Consider the following 14,873-nt stretch of genomic DNA (forward strand, 5'->3'; position numbering starts at 1 on the left):
TGGCCGGCTCTCGTGGAGCAGCGTAATTGGGTAGCTGCTCCGAGGGAGGGACTCGGCAGGGGCTAGTAGGATCGCCGCATACAACAGAGCCCCGGTCGCCTCAGAATCGTGGTCACAGGCTAAGACAGCGTGTCGTTCTCAGGATCGCTAGACGGGGTCGTAAGCGGTGTATCCCCAGCTAACACTAAATTGGAGTCGAGAGGGTACAATTGGCTACCAAACTGGGAGAAAAAGGGAAAAGAAATCGGAAATAAATAAAATAAAGACATGTCCCCCTCTTACCGATGATGCAGAAGGGCTTCCTGGCGAATCGCAGGCGGCCCTGCCACCCTCTGTAGCGGCAGCAGCAGCCCGCGGACCAGATGCGAATGATGTACTCCAGCCCAAACACCACGATCATCACAAACTCCTGCGGGGAGAAACAAGGGCCGTCAGCGACGCACGGCGTCGTTTCCTCTTTCAGGGAACGTTCATAGGGCCTCCAGTACATCGCACTGCATAAGGGAATCTGCACTGGGTTGAACTTACCTTCGTTCTGCACTGGGTTACATTTTAGCCCAATTATTTTTGGTTTTGTTTTTTTTTTTTGTTTTTTTTTCCACCCAGAAATTACAACAGAAACATAGCATTACTGCGAACAAAGGCTGCGGTTTTAAAAGTTTTTTCCCCCCCTAATTTTCTTTAAACCAATATTTTCCGTCAGTTTTTCTTTCTGGTTTTGAATGTCACGTCCTGTTTGTGAACCGAGTCCTCTGCTGCAGTGTCCTTTTCACGCCAGGGCCCACCAGCCGAGCTGGGTGACACGGGACCGCGGGACACACGGAGAGGAGGCAGACTGCAGTCGCCTGGTCTAGAGGGTAACGCTTGCGTAATGAGAAAAGATGATCCTCCTGATCATATCAGCCCTTCCTTGAGTGAAACTATTCAACTGCACTGGTGCACGTTGCTCGATGCGCCCTGGGGGCAGACGGCTGTGGTTTGCTTGATGTTACTACCAAAGCGAATTCCGTTCTACCCTCTAAAATGAGAGTTGCTCCAATAGACCTTTTTTCAGTTAGGATTGCCTTTGCCCAAACTCCCTGGACTGAGTTTAAAAATAAAATGTGTTCTTCTATAATTTGACTGAAAAAAAAGGTACAGGCGAGCCTTGAATCCTGGTGACCAGCATGAGAGACAATCGCACTGACCACAACACCAAATTCGTTGGGAGCCAAAGCTGCCTTTTCGGTAAACAAGGCGGCTCTCTTTTTAATTTGAATTTTTCCCTGATTGATTAGCAAACATGTTTATTTATAACGAGATTACGAGGCAAGATTACCATTTTGAAATACACTTTGGGTGCTGGTGAGGGAAAAAACATAGCTAACCATACATGTCCGAGTCACTACTCTGAAACCCAGGGTACTATTAGCAAAATACAGTATAGAATTCTGACCCAATCTATACTGTGTCTTAACTTGTACTCAAAGCAAGGGAAAGTAATACCACTCTAGCTATATCTACAACATTTTAAAACCACCCACAAGGATAAAAATATTATCGCCCAGCAGCACCTCAAAAATATTACCCGAACATACTAATAGGCAGTGCATTATAATACGATGGAACCAACATTTTGTAAACGGATGAAGCCACTGTTAATGTCTGATTTATTATGCTTTAAAAAAAAGTGGATCCATGTTAATCCCTGGAATTTACCCTATTACCCTCTGATGGGGGAGCTAATGGCTGCTTTAATTTCTTATTTATAGGTTAGTTATGACACATCTATAAAGCGAGCGCTCTTGGAAATTACCGCCACGGGCTTATCGCGCGGCTTAATTCCGCTCGCGAAACCTCCAGCGACTCCTCTGCCGTGTGCGCGTTTGTAACTGGAGTAATTAAAGTCTGACGGCGCACCGCAGTTTGTCTCCTCCAGAATCACGTCGGTATTTCACCTGGCCAATAACGCGTGCAGTAATTAGGGCGATTGTTATTGTCGCGGAAAGTGCGGTACCCCAGCAGGCTACATGCGAAGGCAAAAACAGCGCTGCCGTCCCGTCGAGCATCGCAGTAATAGTGGAGACAAACACGCAGGGGCACTGCTCGGAGTTGTCTGTTGTTCTGTTTTACTCCTAGTGCCTTGACGACATTCCAGTGACCGCAAAAGCTGGACTGCTGCTGATTATACGCTTTCATAGATTTCATCCATCGAATCAACAAAAAAAGACTTCACACAAAATCCATCTAAGAAATAATGAAACTCAATCAACTAGTTGAAATATATATCAAGGGTTGTAGACTAATTTTGGGTACCACCCTCTTTTTGGGTGAAGATCTGTCTATCTACAACCAGCTCTCATTCCTCAGGGACCATTGGCGAATCTCATGAAAGACCAACTGACGAGATATCAGGGGAGTGATAAGCATGATAAAGCTCTTTTGATCTTCCATTCACTCACTTTCGACATGAAGCCAGTCACACAGATACATTGGTACCAGTGTGCACAACTCTTCAGTGTACAATGAAGCTGTACCTCATGACTTTATCAAAAAGGTCTAAATAAATGATTATTCGGCTATTAATAATAATTAAATGCAGGCGTTTTCAGACACATGCGATCACGCTCATTCGTATGTTTTCAGACTCACGTGATCACGCTCATTCGTGTTTTCAGATGGGCTGAACCGTTTTCCCGGCCCTCTTTCCTGGCAGTTCTACGGGGCGCTGACCAATGGCCATCTGAAATGCGCCTATCAATGGAGAGCCCTCACACACGAGCTCACGCGTACGTGCAAGCGCAGTGTCTTGCGTTTACTGGCATATTGACCTCCAGATTGCAGCGCCTCACATTCGATTATTTTTTGTTTTGCCTCATCCCTCAGGGAGCTCATTAGCTGACCTAATGACGGTAATTAACATGGGGTTTATTAATCACTTCCCGCTCAGGTTTCCGGGGTCTGCTGACGTCACGGCTCCCGTTATCAACTGTCGCGAGCAGTGCATTGTGGGAAGAACAGTTTGGCCCTGGAGTGCTTGGAAAATGCGTGTCCGTTTTGTTCCACTAGTTCAGCAGAGCTGCTGTTTTTCGGCACTTGAAAAGAGCATTATGGGAAGAACGGTTTTATCCTGGTGTCAAAGAGCTCAGTCTCTGCTGGAGTACCCAGAACACACTTGCCCTTTAGTTAATGTAGTTCAGCAGCGCGGTTCTCGAGGGTGACGTGTCACCTCACTCAGAGTAAACAAATGAGTTTGCCTTAGCTCACAGAACTTTCACACTGTTACATTACATTAATAACATTTGGCAGACGCTCTTATCCAGAGCGACGTACAGTTGATTAGACTAAGGAGGAGACAATCCTCCCCTGGAGCAATGCAGGGTTAAGGTCCTTGCTCAAGGGCTCAACGGCTGTGCGGATCTTATGGTGGCTATACCGGGGATCGAACCTCAGTCCTTGCGGGTCCCAGTCATGTACATTAACCGCTACGCTACAGGCCGCACTGTTAGCTGAGTGAAGCACGAATTGGGTCGATACCGATCGGCCATTTTGCGAATGAGGAACAGAAACTGTGACCCTTCCAGCAGCTACTTTAATGTGATTTCAGTGCTTCGCTGAAGGACATCGACCGCGCGTCGTCAGCAGACACGGCTACCCACGGCCCTTCTTGACATTTCAGCACAACACGGAAATCAATACGACTAAAACAAAGTTATCAACGGGATATCAAGCCCCGGCTCTTAAACAAACACAGGCGAGATACTCGTCTCCGGGATCGGGCCGACAAATGCTGCAGGTTAAATGGATTTCAGTTTCACTTGAGCCCGTAACTGAATCGAGCGCGTTTCGCAACTGCTCATTTACAGTACGCCCAGTTGGACGATGCCGGGAACTGAATATCCGTGACTGAAATTGGCTTTGTCAGCTGGGGGTAACGGCCTCAGCCCAGCCCCGCAGCACGGCCATGACTCAAACGTAATTTTTAATTAAATGTTTCCATTGACCAGATGCCCGTTGTTTGACAACAAGCTAATCCGTTTCAGAATTTAAATGACTTGCAAAATGGATGATTGTGTCGAAAACACCAGACGTGAAGAGCTCGCTGACATGCCACGAGAACTTGTTTGTTCCTGCGTGTCTCGCCCGTATGGAAATCACATGAATCTCAGGCGTGACGTCGTCATTTATATATGGTTTGTTATCTTTAGAGTGAATGACTCACGACAGCCCATGATGACTGCATATCAACGACTTTCTCAAATAGCATCGAACAACAAAGATGGAGTAATACTGATAAGGATCTCTGACTGGAAATACAGTTCAATCTAAGTGCCTAAGACTGAACAGTACTCATTCCTCGGTGTTACTGAAGAACCCTGAACCCTGAACAGCAGTCCAGGTGTATTTTCCTAGTTCTGGATGTGATGCTTTGACTTGTGGTAGAACCTATGCACTTGTAAGTCGCTTTGGATTAAAAGCGTCTGCCAAATGACTAAATGTAAAATGTAAACCCTGGCTGCAGCAGAGCAGATAACCTAACAAATACAGACACAGACACAAATACATACAGTTGTGATCTGGCATTTTGATACATTCTCAGAAAAAAGGGCTCCCCGGCCTGTCTTAATAGGGTAAGACTCTTTAGTTCTTCATCGAACTCCTCTATGGTTAGTGTCAAAATTGTGAAAGATCCCAGGTGGAACCATTTTGTCTGACGAAGAACCCTTGCACCAGTTTGGAGACACAGAGCCTTTTGGAGCCCTTTGTTCTGAGAGTGTAGTGCAGCGCTACTCAACCCCTCCGTCCTGGCGGGCCACAGTGTCTGCAGGCATTTGCTTCACCCGTGCAAGGCATTTGCTTCATTTGCTACACCACCTGATTTCAGTAATTAGCTTATCAGAACCAAGCAGGTAAAATAATGAGTGAAATCAAGTGGTGTAGCGCACGGTACAGTAGGAGAAAATGCCTGCAGACACTGCGGCCCGCAGGACGTGGAGTTGAGCAGCGCTGGGGTAGAACGCTGCGCTGGGGTCTCACCAGGATGAGCAGGCAGTGCGAGGAGAGGTCCTGGTGGGCTGGGATGGTGGAGAACACGGACAGAACCAGGCAACCAAACACCAGGATGAACCTGAAAGGGAACCAATACAAAACAATTAATCCGGGTTCAGGTTCTTTGGCTGCAATCAATTATCACACAAATTACAATTACACATGTCACACAAATTACATTTTTCAGGACATTATGCAGATGCTACTGTAGTGATGACTGTGTTTTGTAGCTTCATAGGGTGTAAATGTAGAAAAAAAATAAAAAAGCACACACTGCTGTTGATAATTGAAAACACATTGAACATTATGCCCAGAACGTGCCAATCATCACTAGAAATCTAGACCAGATATTGTAAGCCTTGGTCCAGGGAACCTACAGGTTTTTTGTTGCTACTCCTCATTACAAGGCTGATTCCAGTTACCTCGGATTTCACAGTTTCTGGTTTCTGGCTAAAGTAAAAAGCAACATGCCCTGCAGTCCTCCAGGACCACTTTCTCATACTAGCATCTTAATTAGGCTAACAGGTGAGCAGCCCCTATCATAAGCACTGTGTAATCTCTTAACTACCTGTATTTGACACGTGTTTTACAAAATACAATCCCTAGAAAAGAAGCAGGAAATGGGCATTTAAAATGTGTGTTAAAATGCTGTGGTGTTTGGCTGCAAAAATTCAATTAAACACAACATGATACAGTATGTCTCACTTGATCTACGATTGTTCTTCATCTATTACATAGTAATAAACAAACATTGTAATTACCAATGTTTTAAGTTGAATGCGATTTTTCTTTTAATTCTTGTAGGTCATTATTAATAATCAGTAGTACATTCTACTCTGTACAGCAAAATCTACGGAAAAGTGTATATAATAACAATGGTAATAAAAACAACAAATAGTCAAAGTAATACATACTGTATCTAGGGCACGTGATATAGGTACCCAATGGAAATCAGAATAAGGCTATTTGTTTATTTATATATTTATATATGAGTATTACTTGCAAAGTATTACATGAAATCTGCCCAAAGATACTATCTCACAGAAAGAGCTATGGGCTTCCATAGCAGAGACAGGGTTTCTGATTATTCACATAAATCAGAAAGCAACGATCTCTTCTTCACTCACAGCTGACTGTCCCAAGAGCTTGTTTAAATAACACCCTTAAAACATAAATGAAAAGAGGGAAACACACAAACACACACACACACACACACACATTGTTCATTGTTAATTGCAGTATGCCTATATAGGTTCGCTCTCAATAATGGTATCAGGGTGTGTTACATACTTTTATTTATTTTGACGCAAAGGGGAATATATCATATTCACCTCTTTTTTCCATAAAGTTTAATATTCCTTCCCTTTTGTCAAAATAAATAAAAGTAAGTAACACACCCTGATACCATTATTGAGTGAGAACCTACTGTATGTAGGCCTATTGAAATGAACAATGAACAGTGTGTGTGTGTTCGTGTGTTTCCCGTTTTCCTTTTCGATACCTGCAGGAATACCGCAGTTGCGACCGTTGAAATTGGAAGTTGAAGCTGCAGCGTCAACACGGAAACGAGACCAGAGAGTAAATTTGAGTCCTAAAGCGGCGGATTTGCAGCGGGGCCACGTCTTCATCAGGCAAAGCAGCTCCATTACACGAGGAGCACGGCCGACACAGCCGACGCCGCGGAATCGCAGGCTCCTCCGTGAGCCTCGGAGCCCGTCGTAAACATCGCTCTGCCGGCCGCCTCAGATCTGACGCGCGCTTTCTCCGCCGGGCGTCTGAGCCCCGCCGCGGCGCGGCGCGCACGATAACGACGACGACACACTTCTCCGTCGGTAGCAGAAACGTCAGTTGGGCCGCGTCGAATCTGCGTCGGGTTGCAGGAGAGCGTGGAAGGAGGCGAAAGACGGCGCAGATTTCGGCGCGGGGCAGATGGTACGAGGAGGAGGCGCGCGCTCTCAGGGATCAGACGGACAGGGAGGGTCTGGAACCGGCCGGAGGGGACGGGGGGAACCGAGAGGATTCATTCTCTGCTCCCGTCGCTATTTTTAGTCAACGCATAACGCTGAGATGTGCTTTTGTTGCTTTCTGTTTTGGATTTGACTCTGTGTGAGTGTGTGTGTGTGTGTGTGTGTGTGTGTTTGTATGTGTGTATACATATACATTACATTACAATCATGACATTTGGCAACACTCTTATCCAGAGCGACGTACAGTTGATTAGATTAAGCAGGAGACAATCCTCCCCTGGGGCAATGCAGGGTTAAGGGCCTTGCTCAAGGGCACAACAGCTGTGTGGATCTTATTGTGGCCACACCAAGGATCGAACCAGCAACCTTGCGGGTCTCAGTCATGTACCTTAACCACTATGCTACAGGCCACCCTATGGTATGCGTTCATAGTAATTTGGTAAATGGTTGGCATTTATATAGTACCTTACCATTGATGCTCATTCACCTATTCATACACACACTTACGCACCAACGGTGATTGGCTGCCATGCAAGGCACCTAACATTTGGGAGTTAGGTGTCTTGCTCACTTTACGCATTTGTGAGTGTGTATATGTGTGGGAACTTGTATCAGTATGTGCTCATATGGGTAAACATGTGTATTTGTGTGTGTGTTTGTGCTAGCATGTAATTTCTTTGTATGCATTTGTGTGTTTGCTGGTAGCTATGGGCATGTGATAATTAGCATGTGTGTGTGTATTATATGTAAGTGTGTGTCTGTGTGAGTTTGTATGTACGGACACAATGCTTGTTTGTGCTTTTCAGCGTCTCAGCGCACGTATTACTGACTGTGGACAGTGCCTGGATACACATTTCCTCAGACACAGCTAATGGAGTGATATCTCCTGCATTAAGTCTCTCTCTGCCTCTTTAGCTCCGGGGCTAAAAGCATCCAGGACCCCCTCTCTCGCCAGAGTGCTACAGCCTCTCACTTCAGACAAGGCTGCAGGTAGAGAGGACGCTTTTACGCTGGTTAATGCCACGCGCAGAGAGCGCTCTGAAAGCATTGTTCTGAACACCCTTCAGCTCCGACAAGGCCCCGCAGAAATTACCGGCTCACTCAAGAACGAGGGAAGCGGTCGGGGCTTCGCAGACAAACATTCACGTCTAATCAGTCAAACACCTCGCTGTGAGAATGCCTTCACGGTGATTGACAACTCTGGGTCGATAAGGAGGGTCAATAACCTGAGAGCGTGTGATGCAGACAGGGCCATGTTGTATATTAAGGCCTTGAGTTTCATACCTTCCGCCTCTCCTTCTCCTGGGGCTTTCCCCAACGAACGAGCGTGCAACACTATTTCCTGTAACGCTCTACGCACAATACACACAGACTACTTCACTATGGCAGTTTGTTCAAAACATTCAAGTGCTTGATTAATACAACATAACGCATAAGGAGAGTGTTCATTCGTAGATACGCTAACAAGTGCACTGAATGATAATATCCGGCTATGATTAACAGTAAGCGTTTCAGAGCAAGGCAAAATCTTTTCTTTTTTTCTGAGAAGCTGCTAATTTCACATTCCAGATTAAGGACTTCCTTACAAACAGGATGATGGCTAAGCAAAGGCGCAGCTTTTGGATGTAAGCACCAATGTTTTAAATTTGATGTGAGCCGTAGCAGGCAGCCAGTGGAGGTCGGTGAGCAGGGGGGTGACGTGAGAGTGTCACATCCCAGGTGATTAACAGAAAAACTAGGCCTACTGATTGGCCACACTGCCTTCAGACCTGACTCCCAGGTAAAGGGAGGGTGGAAAAGCAGCAGTCCTCGGCCCTTCGATCCCGGAACTGCAACATCAGCGCCTTCCTCTATCCCCTGTCACCTGAGCGAGTAGGTGCAGCTTTTAGTAGTGCAATATGCTGCAATCTAGTGCAAATACATGGAGTTATACAGTATAGACATGTTCACAATATAATGCCAAAGTACTCACATTCAGGGCAGTGAATACCGTACCGTATATTGCAATGTCTTCAAGTGACAATCGTTAGTACTGTATATAAGTGTTGCAGTACATTGATTGTAAATTTGGAACAATAAATTCAATATATATGCAATTCTGTAGGATTACTACGTATGAAGTATATAGTTATTGAGGTGGGATGGGAGTTGGGGGGGTGCGGGGGGGGGGGGGGGGCGATGGGGGGGCGTGTGAGAACAGCGAGCACCTGTTTTTTGGCTCCCCTCTCTCTCTCTCCGAAACTGCACGGGTGACGCAGTGGCACAGTCCCGCTGAGGCGGGAAAGCTGTGTCCGTGTTAATTAGGGAACGTGTGGGGGGAATTTCAGCAATCTGGGCACCAGTCCTGTATCGCACAGATGAGCTATCTGGCAGGCCTCATGCGGAGGGATTAAGAAACGCTCAAACACTAGAGGGCGCTGTTGCAGCCTGTTACAGAGCGAGAGAGAGACAGAAAAAGAAAGTGACAGAGCGAGAGAGAGAGACAGAAAGAGAGAGACGGAGAGAGAGAGTCTGCACGTGTGCACAAGATGCATTACTTCCTCTCAACTTTTTTTTCAACGGTGTCTTTTCCCCTAAACTGTTCCAACTTTCTTTTCATCAGAAATGGCTCTTTGTGTACCTGCAGGATGAAGGATGAAGGAAGTACATCATCCCACTGGGAGGGAGAAAGGCACAGACACCAAATATCTTTGCTCCAGAAAGAGAGACTGGAGTGAGCAGAGTACAATCATGCTCTAGGTGCTGCCATTACCTCCTGACTATGGAGACCTGGAGCAATCTGTCGAGATGAGGAGAAGCTGACAGATGCAGACCACAGTATAGCAGTGTACACGTGTTTAAACTAATGTTTCAGTTCTCTGGCCCCCTGACACAGACAGACAGACATTTTCATGTTTTGAATAATATGATGACATTATGAACAGGGGATTTTGACATTTGACAAGTGTTCTGACATTTTCTTGGGTTGAGATAAACATTACTAATTTGAATCTGAATTGCAGAGTGATAAGGATTATGTTGCTCTGGTGACACAAGTGCTTTGCAATGTGTATGTGTGCGTGTGGCGGGCGGAGGTGTGGGTTCTGCTATATATTTTAGTTTTTTTTCACTGACCCTGCACAATTTCTCTTTTTCGCGATTTTCAAAACACGTCATTGAACGAGTATCATTAAAAGAGTATCATTGTGTTTTTTTTCAGAGGTTAACCTCTAAGTTTTCTGCATGCTCCGTTAAAAATGGCATCTGGCACATGAACTTTTTACATTTACATTTTAGTCATTTTGCACATGCTGTTAATCCAGAGCCACTGACAAGTGCATACATTCCCTGACAACTAAAAAGCATCAACATCAGCGCATTCACAGAGAGGGGGGAGGGATAAACAGGGTTGTGGTTTGAGGGTGTTTGTTGCTGCAATTCCTCTCTTTACTGTTAGAAGTCCTAAACTACCTATTGTACCTTTAACAAAGTAATCAATAATATTACGTTATATCAATTTAATCAATAATATTCTGTTATCTTTGCTCAATAATCATGCTTGTAATCTGTTGCCTGAATATTACTGGGTAGATATGGCGTATAATTTTTTGCAGTGATAGTTTCTCCGTCTTTCCTGATGACATTCAAAACAGCACTTCTGCTACAAGGACATATTTCGTTTGTGAGAGGAGAGTGAACAAATTGCTGCTGTAAATTACACACTGCACTATTTGCGGCGTTTTAGTCTTTGTTATGTAATTACGGCGGGTAAAATGGGTTGAAAATGAGAAATAATTAAAACAAGGGAGAGCGATTAGGCAAGCGGTACAGAGGGACAGGATGAGAGGCAGGGGATGAAGCAGTACAAAGACTGGCAAGGCTTCAGCTGAACTACATGCCATAAAAGATACATAACACAGCCGTAATCATGACCTAACACCTGTTATTAGCAGCCCCAATAACAATCGTCATGATTTTGATCCAGCACTCAAACGTTTGCTTGACTTTTTTTCACCACTGATTAGGAACCTACGGCTTTGCCTAAGCTGATAAGATCAGTAATTACATGCTTTACAAAACTAAATAGGCCCATTTTAAATATATGTATGAATATGCAAATATATCTATTTTTTATTTTTTTATTTCCAATATATATATTTATTTTCATGGACTATACTCTACTTAACCATGCCATTATGAACTAAGCTTTGTATCCTAAATTGGTACACTTTTTTGTTAGAGTGATTATAGATAGTCTTTTGCTTTGTAGCTGTAATTCCATCACAATGCGGATGGGGGAATCATGTGCATTGAACTCACTGGCCTCCAAATCCTTAAATGGTAAAATGGTAAATGGCAGGCATTTATATAGCACCTTTATCCAAAGCGCTGTACAATTGATGCTTCTCCATTCACCCATTCATACACACACTCACACACCGACGGCGATTGGCTGCCATGCAAGGCGCCGACTAGCTCGTCAGGAGCATTTGGGGGTTAGGTGTCTTGCTCAGGGACACTTCAACACAGCCTGGGCGGGGGATCGAACCGGCAACCCTCCGACTGCCAGACGACTGCTCTTACTGCCTGAGCCATGTCGCCCCCTTAAGTCCATCCCAGGCGCTGACATGATGAACATCAATCATGTTCCATGATATTAACATGAACTATAAAGAGGGCGAGCCACCGACCAGCGTGCAATACTGCATGAGTTATATCAGTCGCGTTTTGAATTATTGAACGCCTTAAACAAACGGTGGGAGTACATCTGCTTTTGATACACTTTGAGCTCCGAATAGCCTTGTTCTGGCTGACCACTGGATCAGGTTACGGGTGCTGCTAAAGGGTTTCATGTGTGGGGCATCTCTGCGCTCATAGGAACCTGTCTCGTGGGGGTTTGGGAGCTGTCTGGGCGACATTTAAGGTCGGACTGCTGTAGAGTCACCAAAGTGGGGTTGTGGGGAAGATGACATGACCCCTGGCTTACAGGTGTCAAACGATGCTAAGCTAAGCTCTGATTGGCGCTAAGCTAAGCTCTGATAGTTACATAATATGCTTATAAAACGCTTATAAAACTGACAGTCTCCACCCTCGTCCCCTCTGTCCCCTCCTCTTTGAGTCTGGAATTGTGAAAAGTGGGCTGACCTCAGCTGAAGGACAGCGTCCACCCTGTGAGTGGTCACGGCCATGGCTGAGTTCATTTCGCCGTGGTGCGGGATTCACCAGCTCCGAGGCAGGCCCGAATTACGAGATTTTCGATAACAGACAGTAATGCGAGTAATGCAAACGCATAGTGTTGTAATACACTTCCAAAAAATGGAACCCTGCGATTCTGTAGAAGAACCCTCTCTAGTCCCATAGTTCTTTGCCTGGGAGCCTTCAGACTTCACACATAGGGTTCCGTAAAGAACTCCTCCAAGGAAAAACCCACTTAAAGAGACAACCCACTAAAATAATAGTCATGTAACAAATGTCTTGATTCAGAAATTTGATTACAAACACACACACGAGCAGCAAAAACCAGGGGCTCTAAAATACTGAAATCTCTATACTGCAGGAAGAGGAGACGGGGAAATGCTCTTTGATAGGCGGAATTCCTTGTCGTTAGGCCTCTTCCTTCTGAGTTATGGCACTGGATTCAACAGCAAACCAAAAACAAGGCATCTCGCCAATTAGGGACACAATGAGACGGGGCTTACTGCTCCGGGCACAGACGCTGTGCGTGTGTGCGTGTGTGTGTGCGTGTGTGTGTGTCTGGGGTATTGTAAATGCTCACAGTCTGACAGTAGACATCGACCGGATTGTTGCTTCCTTGCACTAATAAATGAGCCTGATCGACTCCGGCGATATCGTCAACCTTAGACGGACAGGTTCGGCAGAAAACAGTTGCCAGGGCCAACGGCGCAGGAGCAGTGGCTCATGGGCAATCCTCTAGCAAGGAACGCCGGTAAAGCCAGAAACTTCTCACAGGGATTGGCAACAAAATACTCAGATGCGACTTAAAAGAATGTCTTAGAAGGAGCGAGAGGAAAACGTGACCATGCACTCCAGTAGCACACCTGAACATTTCTCTACCTGTCGGAACCGGTTGCACCATCAGTGCTGAAATTTCATTAATATTGTACAGAGATGTAAAAACGGCATTCTGACATATGTTGTGCTGATGGGGGGAGGCCGTAAATCAATACTGACTGATTTGCCTTTTACATACTCTATGTTCCTCTTTCTTTATAAAGTCTGACATACCAAAAGGTGACTATACACACGCACACACACACAAACTAACACACACACAAACACACACAGAAACAGGCAGACACACACATTGACACACACACACAAACAGGCACACACTCACTAACACACAGACAAACAGGCACACACGCACTAACACACACACAAACACACAAGAACACGGACTAACGCGCACACAAACAGGCACATACACGCACTAACATGCACACAAACATACAAGTACACGCACTTATTTATACACACATTCCTGCAGGCTCGCATGCTGATTCACTCCCTCCTTGGCCTTCGGTGCGCAGCAACGGAGGCCCATCGCACACCACGCTCAGGGAGAGTATTCCGACACATTCTTGCTTGGCAGAACTAATCCGACGGCGACCGAAACAAAGGAAATGCGCAGTCATGTATTCTCCCGTGTGTCACACACGCCACAGAGGACCGGAGAGCCCTAATGGAAAGTAACGGTTCGCTGTTGCTGCCATGGCAACCCTGGCTACAGCCAGAGAAGGGCGGGTGGCGCGTCACACGGGCGCCTGTTGATGCGCGCGATCGGGGTGCGGGTGCGGGGGAGGTCACCGTGGTTACCCGGAGCAGGCCCGCTTTAGAGGAGGGCCGCGTTTTGTCACGCTGACCTTGCCTGGAGTCCGTGTCACCAATCGGGGATGGGGGGGGGGGGGGGGGGGAGCAGATGACAAAGTACAAACGGGGAGGTTGGTCGCCCCCCCCTCATCCCCTCCACTGAAAATGTAAACTGTGGCAGTCCTCACACATTTACGTACCGGATTAATTCCTTCATTACATAAACAACAGCTCATCAGCCTGAGTAATGAGCAGTTGTCTCCCACCGATGGGAATAGTTTTAAGGATGTATTTTTAGCCCTGCGCTGTTGTGCTGTTTGTGTTTACATGTAAATATGTGACCTATGCATCAGCAGCGGTCGTGCCTCAGTAGAGCACTGGGGAGTGAGGCGACTGCAGTGTGACATCTGGGCGGTAACGCACAGATAAATATACGTCACCGCTCTAATAACCATCTCAGAAATGCCCCACCGGACAACTTTACGCCCTAGCAAAACGGCGTCGTTGCGCTGAGACAGACTGCGCTCTAAAAATGAAACGACCACCCACAATTAAAATGCCATAAAACAGGTTTTCAGGCAAACGCAGATTCATTCTCCAGTCGGATTGTTTATGAAGGAAATCAATATTGGCGCACGGATGCGTCAGGCGCGAGGGCCCTGTTTGAGAGGGCAGCAGCGCCGTAGTATTTTCAGCCACATCAGGAACGTTCAGCAAAATGCCCCGAGTCTAAAAATATTCCACTTCCTCGGCTGAAAACTGGGAACGTTTTCAGGAAGCGGTCGCGTGTGCGGCTTATCCCCTCTGTGGCAGTAAACGGCGTGAGGAGCGGTAAGCCGTCGTAAGCGCTCCTGTTGTCCGGGAAGAACGGAAACCAGTTCGCTCTTCAGAGCCGCGGCCTGACACGTCCGCTCCGCGACCTTCCGCGAAACCTTTCAGAACCGCGGTCGGTTCCGACGGGGGAAGGCGACGACAGCCGAGCGCCGGGCCCCGTTCGGCTGCTCTGATAACTCACCCTCCGCCATTAATCCTGGCGAACAGCCGAGCCTCGACCTCCTCCTTGTCCTC

General features: G+C 46.4%; 1 protein-coding gene across 5 annotated transcripts in view; it reads right to left on the reverse strand.

Moving 5' to 3' along the window:
* Positions 1 to 14,873, reverse strand: part of kcnq5b (potassium voltage-gated channel, KQT-like subfamily, member 5b) — a 154,766-nt gene that overhangs the window by 43,745 nt on the left and 96,148 nt on the right. For all 5 annotated transcript variants that reach the window (XM_061230086.1, XM_061230084.1, XM_061230085.1 and 2 more), the window contains exons 2-3: positions 5,017 to 5,107; positions 283 to 409 (exon numbers count right to left, since the gene is read on the reverse strand). In XM_061230086.1, the coding sequence (XP_061086070.1) occupies positions 283 to 409; positions 5,017 to 5,107 (218 nt within the window). The remainder of the gene's footprint in view (positions 1 to 282; positions 410 to 5,016; positions 5,108 to 14,873) is intronic.

The sequence above is a fragment of the Conger conger genome, chromosome 2 (genome assembly GCF_963514075.1).
Source record: "Conger conger chromosome 2, fConCon1.1, whole genome shotgun sequence".
NCBI classification, from domain to species: domain Eukaryota; kingdom Metazoa; phylum Chordata; class Actinopteri; order Anguilliformes; family Congridae; genus Conger; species Conger conger.